The 14456-nt window shown below is 49.8% G+C and overlaps 1 protein-coding gene across 3 annotated transcripts in view; it reads left to right on the top strand.

Annotated features, from left to right (window-relative positions):
• The window catches only part of SULF2 (sulfatase 2), a gene marked incomplete at both ends in the record, with an annotated part of 112669 nt that overhangs the window by 62432 nt on the left and 35781 nt on the right, over window positions 1-14456 (top strand). For all 3 annotated transcript variants that reach the window (XM_082856781.1, XM_082856782.1, XM_082856783.1), the window contains 2 exons: window positions 3389-3540; window positions 13765-13934. In XM_082856781.1, the coding sequence (XP_082712907.1) occupies window positions 3389-3540; window positions 13765-13934 (322 nt within the window). The remainder of the gene's footprint in view (window positions 1-3388; window positions 3541-13764; window positions 13935-14456) is intronic.

Raw genomic sequence — 14456 nt, 5'->3', positions numbered from 1 at the left:
GGGATGCTTATTAAGATCACCTTCTTCCTTGTTGAAGTTTTGAACCAAATGAGAAATAAAATTAAGGAGTCAGCAGATGGAAGCCAAAATAGTACTCTGAGGAATCTGATGAAGTCCAAGTTGGAGGATCTGGCTTCCTTCTGAGGGCATTTGGGCTTCCTGATGCTAAACTCCAGAGTCAGACAGACTTCTCACTGAGCCAGGCCCCCTTGAACTAGCAGTGCCTGGGGGTAGATCACTCCCCACAGGAAGGCAACGGAAGGATTGGGTTACGTGTGTCCAATTTGTCCCACCAAACTCACCAGACACATATGCTAAGGGTCAGCAAACTGCAACCCACAAGCCAGATCCGGCCCTCCATCTGCCTTTATAAATAAAGTTTTATTGAAACACAGCCACACCCATTTGTCTGTGACTGTTTCCCGCAACAGCAGAGTTGAATAGTTGCAATAGAGGCTGTCTGGCCTTTGAAGCCTAAAATATTTACTCTCTGGGCATTTACAGGAAAGGTTTGCTGGCCCTGCTGTGTCGGTCTTCCCCAAGGCAGAATAGGAGAGAAAGGAAGAGGCTAGGCGTGTTATCAGAGTAGAGCTCCCTACCTATGGAAAGAAGCGTCGGGAGTGGGGAGTAAGGTTATTGAGCTTTGGTAGATCTTGTTTCCTGGACTGTGCTTGGTCTCCAGGGGCCTTCTCAGCTCTCACAGTGTGGCTCTTCTACTGATGAGAAGGAGGTGCTGAGGGCCAAGTGGAGTTACTTAAATCAGGGTTTTTCTCAACTCCAGGGTATTGACATTTTGTGCCGGATGATTGTCTGTAATGGAGGCTGTCCTGAGCTCTGTCGAATGCTTAGCATTCTCCCGGGCCTCTGCCCGCTAGATGCATCCTCTTCCCCAAGTTGTGACAAACCTAAAATGTCTGCAGACACTGCCAAGTGTCTAAGGGGCAAAACTGCCCCTGGCTGAGAGCCACTGCTTTCCGGGGGCGGACGGAGCAAGTGTCTGTGCCACGTTCTAGAGAAGGAGGTTCAAGCCTTGGGCTTACCTGATGCTTTTATGCTGCCTCTTACCTCCAGCCGGCATCTCCATCCTTGATGCCCCAGCACCCAGCCGGGACATGCAGGTGCTGTTGAACTGGGCACCCATCACCTGGTTACGTTTCACTCTGTGCATGTTGGATGTTACCCAGGACTCAGCCAGGGCAGCCGGTTTCCCAGCTCCCCTGCTGCCCAGGGCTCCTTTCCGTTTATTTTTGCACTGTTCTACCACGTGAAGGGAGGCCGCACCCTGGGCCTTCCCCCGAGGCTGCTGGGGGTCTTCCCTTCCTATTTTCACCTCCTCCTCATGCCCACATCCTTCTAGGAAGCAGTTCATCAGCTCCTCCGTCATGAGCACTCACTTCCTGGTCCTTTGTGCCAGGGGAGGATTTCATGGAAATGCTTGCCTTTGCCTAGAGCCTGGGGGCTTCTGGAATCCGGCTGCTTGGGGCTGAGTGGTCTTCCTACCCCTGGGCAGTGCCGGCCATCTGCCAGGTGTCCAGGAAAACCCCATAGAGGGCTCCGGCTCCATGGCAGCCTCTCCTGGCCCAAGCCTCTCTTCTCTGGACCAACAGGTCTCAAGCAGCCCTTCGTGCTTTCTAGAAGGTTCTAAGTGGAAGGGCCCATCTCACCTCTGCTGGCATCATAGCAACCCTGGCCCACTCCTCCTTCCTCTATGCATGTTCGCCTCCCCGTCTGTCTCTTCTCATCTTGGGCTCTGAATTGACACCTACTAGACCCTCGCTTGTTGCCAGGAGGGGTGCTGAGCCCTCTGCTTGCGGCATCTCTTCCAGTCCCTTCCATAGCGCCGCTCTCTCGGCAGCGGTTCTCTGAGTGTCGGAGCCCCAGTGCCCTCCTCTGGAAGGGAGGGCTGGCCTAGCGCCTCTGTCTCTAGAAAAACTCTCACAGATTTTTCCATTGCTAAAACATGGCTTTATAGGTTTTAATTATTAAAAATCACACTTGCTCACTGAGGAGAAAAAAAGAGAACAAAAAAGTATCGCAAAGATCTTGTGTTACCTCACCACCCACAGAAAGTTTGGGGGTGTATCCGCGTCCCGATGAATTAGGGTGATTCTTTTTTTAAGTAAGCTTTGCTGGTGGTGTGAAGCACGCCTGCAGAGACGTGCACTTTAGCCGCTCTAAATGCCCAGCTCCGTGGAGTTTCACCAACTGAACCACCCGTGTTCCAGCAAGAAATAGAACAAAACCATCATCACCCGAGAAGTCCCGCGCCCCCTCCATCCCCCTCGCCCCACGTCCAGCAATAGACACGGCTTTTCTTCTCAAAACCATAGATTCCTTTTGCCTGTCTTTGAACTTCACGTAAATGGGATCATACTTTTATATCTGCTTTATTTCTCTTGACACTGTTTGGTTGTTGTGATGTGTTCGTGTTAGTGAACGTGGCACTAGTCCTTCTTAGTTCTATGTCATGTTCGGATATACAAACATGCGGTGTATTTCTCCATTCTTGTGTGGATGGACATCTGTTTTGTTTCTAGTTATTTGCTATTGTCAGTAGTGCCGCTCTGAGCCTGTCCTGCCTGTGACTTTTGGCGAACCTAGGAATGCATTTCTTCTGAGTGAATACCCAGGATGCAAATCGCTGGGTCAGAAGGCGTGACTATGGTTAAGTTTAGCAGACCCTGCTGAGCAGTTTTCCACCGCGCCTGGATCGGTCTGCACGTCCACCGGCAGCGTGTGAGAGCTCCAGATGCCCCATGCCCCCACCTACAATCGGTCTCGGTCCATTTTTTTAAACGTTAGCCCTTCTAGACGCCATGTAGTAGATAGAATCCAAGCGGGTCTATAAACTTGAGTGGGAAAAAAATGATGCTCTGGTTTTCACTGACCTACGACTGACACTTGACATTTGCTTCAGTCCTGAATGTAAGCCCCTAACCACGGTGCATCGGCAGAATCTATACCGTTGTCATCGTAGAAATCGCTGGTGTTTCAGTATTCCGTTGCAGTTGCTGTAGGTGTTGTGAAATCAAATATTCTCACTCATCACTACTTTGAAATGATCATTCCTTGCAAGGTTTTGCGTTTAATCTTCGTTTTTTTTAAGGACACGTTACTATATGGCAAATTCTCCTAATATTTTGATAACTGTATTTCAAAATAATTGATTTTCTCTGTAATCTTCTATATTTTATTTTCTGCGCGTGAGAACATTTGAGAAGGGGGTCATAGGCTGCACTTGCCTGCCAAAGGGCTCCGCGGCTCAGAGGGCAGTGCTGTCGCCAGGCTCTGGGCCTGCCATGGTTTAGAAATGGCTGTCGGCTGACGGACAGAGATGGCTTTTGCTCTCTGTGTGCTCACGTGGCCTCCTGGTCCTTCTCCCCTCCAGCTTTCTTTGGGAAGTACCTTAATGAATACAACGGCTCCTACGTACCGCCTGGCTGGAAGGAGTGGGTCGGCCTCCTTAAAAACTCGCGCTTTTATAACTACACACTGTGTCGGAACGGAGTGAAGGAGAAGCACGGCTTTGACTACTCCAAGGTGAGTCCCCCTTCCTGGCTGGGAGAGGCGGTGGGGCTCGGCCCTGGCGATCACGACACGGGAGCCCGACTACCTGGGCTCAGACGGCGACACTTATTACATGTGTGACCTTGAGCAGCTTACTTACATCCTCTGCTTCAGTTTTCTCATTTCTCAAATAATAGTCTCTGTTTCTAGGAGTATTGTTTTATTTTTCATTTTTTGAAATTGAAGTAAAGTTGACTTACAATATTGTGTTAGTTTCAGGGGTACAGCAGAGTGATTCAGTTATATTTTTCCAGATTACTTTCCATTATAGGTTATTTCAAGATATTGAATATAATTCCCTGTGCTATGCAGTAAATCCTTGTTGCTTATTTGTTTCATGTGTAGTGTTGGTTAATCCCGTGCTCCTCATTTATCTCTCCCCCCATCCCCCCATCCCTTTCCCCTTGGGTAAACATAAGTTTGTTTTTCTGTGTCTGTGAGTCTGTTTCTGTTTTGTATTAGATTCATTTGTTTTATTTTTAGATTCCACATATAAGTGATATCACATATCTGTCTCTCTCTGACTTACTTCGCTAAGTGTAATGCTAGGTTTATCTCTGTTGCTGCAAATGGCAATGTAAGAGTGTTGGGTTTTTTCAATTGAGATATATTTGACATACAACATTGTGTAAGTTGAACACGTACAACATGCTTATTCGATACATGTGTATAGCGCAGTGTGATTGCTGTTGTCATGTTAGCTAAACCTTTATCACGTTGCATAATCTTTTCCTTTCTGTGGTGAGAATAATTAAGACCTAGTCTCTCTTAGCAAGTCTGATGTCTATAATACAGTACTGTTGCCTAGAATCACTGTGCTGTGCATTAGATCTCCAGGACTCACTTATTTACTAGTTGTAAGTTTGTCCCTTTAAACAACATCTCCCCACTTCTCCCACCCCCCCCCCGCCCCTGGTAACACCCATTCTACTTTCTGTTTTTATGAGTTCAGCTCTTTTGAATTCCATATACAAGTGATATCACACAGTATTTGTCTTTCTCTGACTTACATCATTTAGCATAATGTCCTCAAAGTATGTCCGTGTTGATGCAAATGGCAAGATTTCCTTCTTTCTCGGGACGGAATAATGTTCCATTGTGTGTGTGTGTGTGTGTGTGTGTGTGTGTGTGTGTGTGTGGTGTGTGGGGTGTGTGTGTGTGTGTGTGTGTGTGTGTGGTGTGTGCCAGGTGATATGAGGGTACTATTTTATAACATTTTGCCAAAGCAGAACTTTCTTACAGAAAGTGTGCATATAGAGTGTATAGTTCAATGAATTTTCAAAAACTGAGCAGACACATGTAACCAGCGCTCACGTAGGTCCTGAAGTTCCCCTCATGTAACTCCCAGCAACCACCCCTCCCAAAAGGACACCCATTACCCAGACTTCCAGCATTGTAGACTAATTCTATATCCAGCTTTTGTTGCTTAACACTCTTGAAGTTCCCATGTTGTTACGTGTGAGTGTAGGTCCTTCATTCTTGTTGCATAGCCTTCCATTGTGTGATTATACCTTAATCTTTTTGTTCCCTAGGACATACTTTTTCTAGTTCTGATTTGTTGAACTGAGATAAGGTAAGGAGCATAGATCCTAAGTGAATTTTCAGGGAATTTTCACACGTCTGTGCATCTGTGTAAGTGCCGCCCAGGTCAAGCTGTAGAGCATTTCCAACCCCCAGCAGGTTCCCTCATACACCTTTCCAGCCAAAACCGCCACCACCTCTATTTTGACTTTTATCACCGTGGATTGGTTTTGCCTGTTCAAGAACTTCACATAAATGGAATCATATCATATGTGCTCTCTATATCTGGCTTTTTTCACTCAATATCACGTCTGTGAGATTCATCCACATGGCTGTGTATGTCAGCCACGTGTCCTTTTCATTGCTATGTAGTATTCTGTCGTATAAATAGATGACAGATATTCATCTATTCAACGACCGATGGATATTTTGGTTGTCTCTGGTTGGGTCTGTTATGAACTAAGCTGCCGTGAGCATCCTTACACGTGGCTTTTGGTGGACATATGAACCCATTTCTTTGGCTTATCCACCTGGGAGTAGAATTGCTGGGATATAGGATATGTTACATGGTTGAACCAGTTAACACTTCCCCGCCAGAAATGTTTAAGCGTTCCAGTTGCTTCACATTCCTGAACACAGGTATTGTCTTTTTTATTATAGCCATTTGGCTGGGGGCATAGTGGTATTTCGTTGTGGTTTTTCCACAGATGTTTTTGAGGATCGCATAAGTTAATACATGTAGAGCATGAGAGGAGACCATTGCATATATAGTAAATATTCAGAACATATTAGTCCAGGTCAGGACACCAAACTTGCTCTTAAAGGGCCAAATACTAAATATTTTAGACGTCACAAGCCATAGTCTCTATTGCAACTGCTCAGGTCTTGCCTTGCAGTGCAAAAACAGCCATAGATGATATGTAAACTGATAAGCATGGCTGTGTTTCAGTAAAACTTTATTTACAAAAACAGGCAGGGGGCCTGACCTGGCCAGTGGGTGGTAGTCTCCTGACCCCCGGCTTAGATAATGATGATGATGGTGGTAAGGAGGGAGAGGCTAACACTGACAGTTCATCCAAACTTACCATTAAATAAAATATATCTGGAGACTCACAAATACTCCTGCCCCAACTAAATCTTCAGAATCAGCTCCGGCATCCCACCACAGCAGATACATTATTTCTCTGGTCTGTCAAATCCACCTCTTTCTCTTCCCCATTCCCACTGCCACTAGCCCTGGGCCTGACTTACTGTCGTGACCAGGGTTCTCTGAGGACGATTCCTTGGGGCCTCCCTCTCGTCGTCTCTAAAACGCCACACGAGGCTCCTAGGCAGAAGTCACCAGGGGACAGGCCGTCACGCAAACAGGAGAGCAGGCTGGGAGCAGGTGAGACAGCATGGAGCGGTGGGGACTGTGGAGACTCAGCTGTCTAAAACGGTGCAGCAAACTCTCGGATCAGGACTGTCTGTCCCACGTAGCATTGTGGGCCCGAGACGGCCAGGTTTTCTGATTTTTCAACAGAAGCCACAAATTTGTATATTTTTTTCCTGTGAAGTCTGATTTTTAAGTATTGGCAGCTAATTCAGACATTTCTAAAATACTGCATGAATCAAGGTCACCTGAGGCCCAGACCTGACCCATGGATTTGCAGCCCATTGTATTGTTCTGCTGCCCATTGCCCTCCAGGGGCTGTGCAGTGGACTGGGGGTTCAAAGCCCGACTCTGAACGTATTATGTGCTGTTGGATATGTTACCCATTCCTAAGAGCCTCAATTCCCAAATCTGGAAAATGGGCACATCCTAGCATCTTAATAATGCGCGTTCCTATTTACTGAGCACCTACTATGGTCCAGGCACTATGCTGGGTGTTTTATATACAATATATCTAATCTTCACAACAATCATATCAAGTGAGTGGACTAGTGGGAGTTGATTACATTAGTCATTTATTCCCTCAACAAGTATTTATTAAGAGCCTACTATGTGCCAGGTGCTGGGTATCCAAGGGTGAACAAAAACAGACCCAGGTACCGTCCTCATGGAGTTTGTGGTCTAGAGGTGGAGGTGTGTTATGAACTGTGAAGTGATGGCACCTGTATTAGAGTCAGAACACCACACACAGTGTAGAAGCGCGCACACACATACACACACACACACGCACGCACGCACACAAGCACATCAGCCCAATCTCCTATTTTGTCATCCCCAGTATGAGCCATTTCAACCAGAGCAGCCTTGTCAGTTGTTACAACCATCTCAAAACCTTCACTAGTGCTTCCCTGTCCTGAGTTTATCCAAGGTTTTGTCTGTCTTCTCTTCCATGAAGCGTTTCTGGATTACTCTAAACTATAGGAGTTATCCTTTTTTTTTTTTTGGTATGTGGGCCTCTCACTGTTGCGGCCTCTCCCGCTGCGGAGCACAGGCTCCGGACACGCAGGCTCAGCGGCCATGGCTCACGGGCCCAGCCGCTCCGCGGCATGTGGGATCTTCCCGGACCGGGGCATGAACCCGTGTCCCCCGCATCGGCAGGCGGACTCTCAACCACTGCGCCACCAGGGAAGCCGAGTTATCCTTTTCTGAATCAGACTGGCCTCTTTCAGTTGTTTGTGAGCAGAAATGAACAAAAACTCAAATCAAAATGGCTTAATTGAAGAGGAAACATATTAGCCTTTTTAATAACTGATCCAGCAGTAATGGCATCACACATGGCTGGATTAGGCAGTGGTTTCTCACTCCTATATATTCTGTTTTCTTCTCTTCGACCTCATCCACAGACTGTATGTCTGTCTCTCTTCTCCTGGTACCAATATGGCCATCCTTGCATCCTCTCAGCTTCCTGCCCAGCTGCAAGCATGGGTGTCTCCTTCCCAGGATTCCTAGCTAGTTTCATGGGCTCTGGATCAGTCACATGTCTGTCCCTGAACCAACCAGTGTGGCCAGGGGAACGCAGTGTTCTGATGGGCTGTAAATCACACGCTGCACTCCTGACCCAGAGGAGGGTGTAGCGGGAGCCCTACCACTGAGCTTAACCCTGGAACATCAGCTGAGAATAGAGCCCCAAATAAAAATGGAGAGTTTCCACTGGAAGGAGGCTGACTACATGCTCAACAGCCGAAACACACCCAATGCCACTCCCCTTCTGGGAACACCAGCACATCTGGGGAGCCCTCCCTCCTTTGACAGGTAATCACCGCCCACGTGTCCCCTTCCTGAGTGTAAGTCTGATCAGTCCGGGCCCCAGGTGGCAGGCACCACACGTGACATCACGTGGGCAGTGCCCTCTCCCTGACCCTGTGTCTCCCCCTGCACGTAGTAGGCCTGCCTTCAGGAACTCCCGAATGAATTGATTCCAGAGTCCTGGTTGGGGGGGATTTAGCAGCTCTGCTGGACTCCTTGGCAGTACAAAGCACAGTCTCTCAGTGCAGAACACACCTTTTCTCTCCTCCCAGCCTCAGTGCAGGCAGATTCTCCAAATACCCAGAAAACTCCACTCCCTCCTTTTTAAAATTCCTCACCATGTCCACGCCTGGCCTCAGCACAGCCCAATAATGAAGTCATCCAGGGATACTCCATCCCCTTGGCGCTGAGGATGGGACATGCAGTGGCCGCTTTGTCACCCCATTTCCTACCATCCATACATCTCGGCCTGTGAATGAGAGGAGCCCCTGTGCCAAAGGTGGGAGAATTCCTGGAGCCCCAGTTACCAGAGGCCTGGAAACGGAGGGAGGGGAGGCCCTGTGGGGTCAGAGCTGGCTCAGGTCCAGAGTTCAACTCCCAGGGGTAGCGGCGGGCAGCGGAAGCCAGAGCACCGAGAGGGAACAGGAGTGAGCTTGGAGTTTCCAGCTGAGGCAGAGCTGCGGGGCGGGAGCCTCTGTCAGGTCAGAGCATCATGCTGACACTGACCTTGGGGGCCTCGGCGGGAAGCCCAAGTAGGGAGGAAGTGGCAGCCCTTCCCAAGTGCCCCTCAAAAGGCCCTCTGAGGACTCTGTCCCACATCGCTAATCCCAAAGGTGGGCAGATGCCACCAAAGGGGTCCTCGTGGCAGAGTGGAAAGAGAGGCAGTGATGATGAGAAAAGAATAATGCAGAGCCAGCACTAATGGTCGAAGAGGGCTGGAGAAGGCAGTGGAAGGGAGATAGGCGTGACCAGGTCGGGAGATGGAGGAGGGTCCAGGTGAGTCGGGGGCGGGGGGGCGCTCTGCAGAAACGGCGGTCCCCAGGAACCTGAGTGCACCCCCCCTCAACCCAGCATGTGCACTTCTCTCTCTCTCTGTTCTGGAGAAGGCTTCCTTGTGTGCAGAGCGTGTATAGCCAAGCTGTGGGCTGCAACCTTGTCATGGAAAGAAATCAACCAAGAAAGCCCAGTAATGCGGGAAGCGACTGAATGACCGTGGAGAAGTCTGGAAAAAGACAAGGGGGATCTGTGCCTAAAGCCATCAGAAAAGCTTAGGACATAAGGCTGAGTGGGAAAAGCAAGTTTCAGGACTCCTTCAGGTCCCTGGTCAGATGTTACCCTCCTAGACCACCCTGTATTCAGGGTAACCCCCCCTCGACCCCCCGTCACCACTGATGCGCCAGACCTATGTATATATATCATGGATTCATGCGTTCATCGTGCTCTCATTCGAATACAAGGCTCATGAAGACGGGAATGTGCGTTAATCTCGTTCACTGCTGTGTGTTGGATGAATGAATGAATGTACACGGTGTGATAGGATTAATGTAAAAAGATGCATAAAGCGATATACTCTAGCATATGTAATAACACATCTGGAGAGACACTTCTTTCTCAGTAGAGGACAAAAGAGGCCAAGATTGGGAGTGGGGATGAGAGGAAGTCAAAGCGAACTTCAGCTTTGTTTGTACTGTTTTAATTTTCACAAGGAAAATGCAGGCGTTGTGATTCCTGAGGACTGATGGCTAACACTCTTTTAGAGGGTATCACGCACCAGATACCGCTGGAATCGTTGTACACGAATTAACCCATGCATTTCTCACCAGAGCCTATGAGGTGTCTGCTGTTACTATGTCCAATCACCAGAGGAGGAAACTGAGGCCCAGAGAGGCTAAGTAACCAGGCCACACAGCTAGTAAGGGGTTCGTTCAGGATTCGAACCCAGACCGTCTGGCTTCAAAATCCGTTCTCTAAACTACAGCCCATGGGCCAGCCTGCCAACTGTTTTGCTACAACTCTTGAGTTTAGAATGGTTTTTACATTTCTACGCAGCTGAAAAAAATCAAAAGAACAGCGATTTTCATGACATGTGCAAATTACATGAAATTCAAATTTTAGTGTGCGTGGATAAAGTTTTACTGCAGCCAGACGCGCCCATTCATTTATGCAGTTGCTGCTTTTGAGCTTTAATGGCAGTAATGAGTGATTGTAACTAAGACTTCTGGCCTGCAAAGCCTCAAATATTTATCATCTGGCCTTTTACAGAAAAGGTTTGTTGAGACCTGCTGTAAACCACCATCTACTCCTCCCATTAATCTTTTTGTTTGTGGGGGGAAAAAAGAGAGAAACCAGAGAAAAAACACAAAGGCCTGAGCTCTAGCTCTGAATAAATTGCTTATTAGTTTTGTGGCCTCAGTCTCCCTATCTGTAAAATGGGCATGGTGTCCACTTCGCAGTGTTGCTGTGAAGGTCAGTCGAGCAAATACCTGATAACAGTAAGAGCCAGTGTCCATCGTGGGTTCCCTCCGTACCAGCCTCCATGTTAAGTGCTTTATTCACTTAGCAAGTCCATGTCAAGTGCTCTTGTCGCCATCTGAACAAGGGACTGTTATTGGGCCCATTTTCGAGATGCAGAAACTGAGGTGCAGAAAGGCATTGTTTGCTCACAGCTAGCAGGTGATAAAGCTGGAACTTGAACCCAGTGTTTCTGACTCCAGAGCCCTCACCCTTTGTAAAATGATTGCTCCTTAGAGACGTGAATCTCTTTTAAACACAAACTGCTGTAGACGCTTCCGAAGGTGAGGGATCAGCATCATGATTGGGAATGAAAGTTGGACAAACCTGCTGCCCAGGGAAGCCAAGGGCTTGGGAAAGGAGACCCTCTGTCACGCAAGGTTGACTTGCCAAGTGAAGAAAATACGAAGAGGTGGGCTTGGGAGCTGCCACCTGAGGCCGAGACAACCTCCCCTCCTTGCTCCCCCCCACCCCCACCCAGCCTTCCACCAGCTGTCTGAGAGTGAAACCACAGGTTTCCCGGCACAGCCCTAAAGCCACCCAGTGGCGCTCGGGTGGGGCTTCCCAAGCAGAAAGTTTAGTCCTGGGAGCCAGGGGACTCTGATCTGGGGAGATGTCCTGTGACATATGGGGTGAACTGGCTTATCTCACCCAAGTTCAAACAAGAGGCAGAAACTCGGGCTTCCACGGGGCAAAGTGTGAGCAACTCCCACCAGCACCTACGGAAGACACGTTTCTCCCCACGCCCGGACCCAGACAGAAAAAGGGGCTTCCTGTCAGCCACGCCCCCCTCTTGTCCTTACAGTCTCTGCCCCCCGCCTCCACCCCTCCCCAACCCCCCTGCTTCCTTCTCCCCTCTCTTAACGGCACAGCTTTTCCGCGCCCTACACGGGACTGTACCCTGGGGACAGGGACCCGCGGCCACACACCCACCGTTAACAGGGAGCCCAGCACCCCGGGAATAGGCACCCAACATCTAAGTGAGCTCAGAAATCCAGCAACAGAAACAGTGGCAAAGGCCAAGCCTGGGAAAGAGGCAGGGAGACTCGCAAGCCCACCTGTCACTGGGGTCCCCAGTCCCCAGGAGTGCCCCCCTCTTCCTTCCCGAGAAATCCTACTGGTAAATGACTGCCTGAGGAGGACAGCCCAGAGCCGCAGGCTAGCAGTCTCCTCAGATGCACTGCGGTTCCTCTTGGCTACCTGAGCAAATTGTCGAAGAAGGTCGGGATGGTGGGGGAGGTGGGGATACGCCCTCCTGGGTGTCTGGCAGGCTGTCCTTGTCCCTGGCTGCCAGCTGTGGTTGCGAAACTCTGAGCAGAAGCAAAGTCCCCAGGACCCTGGCATCACCGCCACCCTGCACAGGTGTGGCCAGGAGTACGGAGGTGGGGAGGGGAGATCTAGCTCCCGAATACCCAGGTGTGCCCGCCTCACCTGGGAGGTGGAGTGCGCCTGGCCCAGAGCCAAAGGGAGGCAGGGGGTGACTTCCTCATGGTCTATCGGCCAGTCTCCAGCTTCTAGAAAGTTCACCTTTTGACCTGCATCATCCTCCCACCTGTCTCCCCCTTTCTGTGAATAACTCTGAATTTCTGACTGATCCCAGGCACCCCAGACTCAACCTGTTCAAGGCTGAACTCTGCATTTCCACCCTCGCCCCAACATTCTCCTGGACCCCCGTCTCTGCACCCTTCACCTAAACCAGAAAGCAAGGACGAGGGTGGGGCCTGACTGCCCCCTTCCATGCACCCCACACATCCAGTCAGTGGACATGACCTGTCTGGGGGGGTCTGCTCCCAGCCGTCACTGGACAGTGCCACCACCGCCCTGGCCCAGGCCCCGGCCCCCTCGGCCCTCCCTCTGAGCCAGGACTCAGCTCACGTACTGGGACCAAGGGCTGCTTCTCACTGGCCCAACCCAGGCTCATGCCCACCCCCAGAGTCAGGATGGTGTGGTCCCCTCCAGTCCACATGGGTGGATGGGGCTGCAGGCACCAGTGTCAGATGTCATCGTAGACGCCCTAATGCAGACAGAGGGGACCAGCAAAGGCTTAGCGTAGGAGTGGCTCTGAGGAGGACCAGGAAAGATAGGAGAGTCATGGACGTGCAGAAAATCTGCCCCGCCCCCAAGACGGCGTAATGTTCACTGACTCCTGCCGAGAGCTGGCTGCATGCAGGGCACCGTGTCATGAGCTTTAATCTCTTGAAGCCCTCATGCCCAGCTCCTCATCACTCAGGTCTCAGCTCAAATGTCACCTCCTCAGAGAGGCCCTCCCTGATTGCCCCAGCTAAAGTATTCCTCCCACTCCAGCTCCCAGTTACTCTTTGTCACATTTTGTCTAATTTCCTTCTTCTGTCACACGTCGTCACTATCTTGGCTCTTCGTTTATATGTTTGTCTGCTCCCGCCCCCAGTACGGACCCTCCAGGACTGCAGGGATGTATCCACCCTGCATGATGGTATCCCTGGAGCCTTGAAGAGATGTCAGGCTTAGGGACCAGCACTCAGGAGGCCTGGCTGCAACATTTATCAGCTGTGTGACATTAGGCAATTCACTTAACCTCTCCGGGTCTTCATTTCCTGTTCTGGAAAACAGGGTTTATCATCACACCTACATTCTAGGGCTATATAAGAATTAAACAAGCTAATACATGTAAACACAGAACAATTCCTGGAGCGCCATAAGAACTCAATAGTGTTAGCTATTATTATTTTAAGATCTATCACGGATGAGTGACAAATTGTAATTCCTCTCCCGTCCTCCCTAACCCCTTCTCTGCTTCTTTTTTCTGTTGTGCATAACATCATTTGACATTCCCTGTTTTACTTGCTTATTTATTGTCTGTTTGCCCCTAGACCGTCGGCTCTGCGAGGGATTGTCTATTTTGGTCACTGCTGTGTCCCCGATGCCCGGCACGGCGCCTGGCACGTGGCAGGCACTCAGCACGGATGCCCAGCTCCTCACACCTTCTCCTGTCTCTCCCCACCCCCCAGGACTACCTGACAGACCTGATCACCAACGACAGCGTGAGCTTCTTCCGTACATCCAAGAAGATGTACCCGCACAGGCCCGTTCTCATGGTCATCAGCCACGCAGCCCCTCACGGCCCCGAGGACTCGGCCCCCCAGTACTCAAGCCTCTTCCCCAACGCGTCTCAGCACATGTAAGCTTCGGGGCGCTGCCTCCAGAGCTGCTGGGTGGCACGAAGGTGGGAGGGTCCGGCTCCGTCACAGTGATGTAATGACAGAGACGAGGCTGCCTCTTGTCTCTAACCCTCCCGGTTTAAAGAAGCCAGGGACACACAGCTGATCTCTGAGGAAACTGGGATACAGATCCAGTAATAACAACGCAAAGCAGGCAACAAGAGTTTTTAACTTGGGACCCACATCCTCCCACCGAGAGGTCTGTGGGTAGAACAGCATTTCAGGTGTATACCCGTATAGTAGTTTTCCTTTGCAATCTGTGTATTTTATTTTGCACATTTTAAAACACTTTTGAGAAAGGGTCCATAGCTTCGTCAGACTACTAATATATTCACAGCCTTTATAAGCTGTTGATTCCATGGCAGGCTCTGTGCTAAGCCCTGTACGTTGCAGTGAATCCCTGAATATTCCCAGTGACCCTTGGTGTATCAGTTATCTATTGCTGCATAACAAGTTACCCCGAAATTGAGCAACTTAAAACA

The sequence above is a fragment of the Leucopleurus acutus genome, assembly GCF_964270905.1.
Source record: "Leucopleurus acutus genome assembly, chromosome: 16".
NCBI lineage: Eukaryota > Metazoa > Chordata > Mammalia > Artiodactyla > Delphinidae > Leucopleurus > Leucopleurus acutus.
This window is presented reverse-complemented; position numbering and strand designations above follow the sequence as displayed.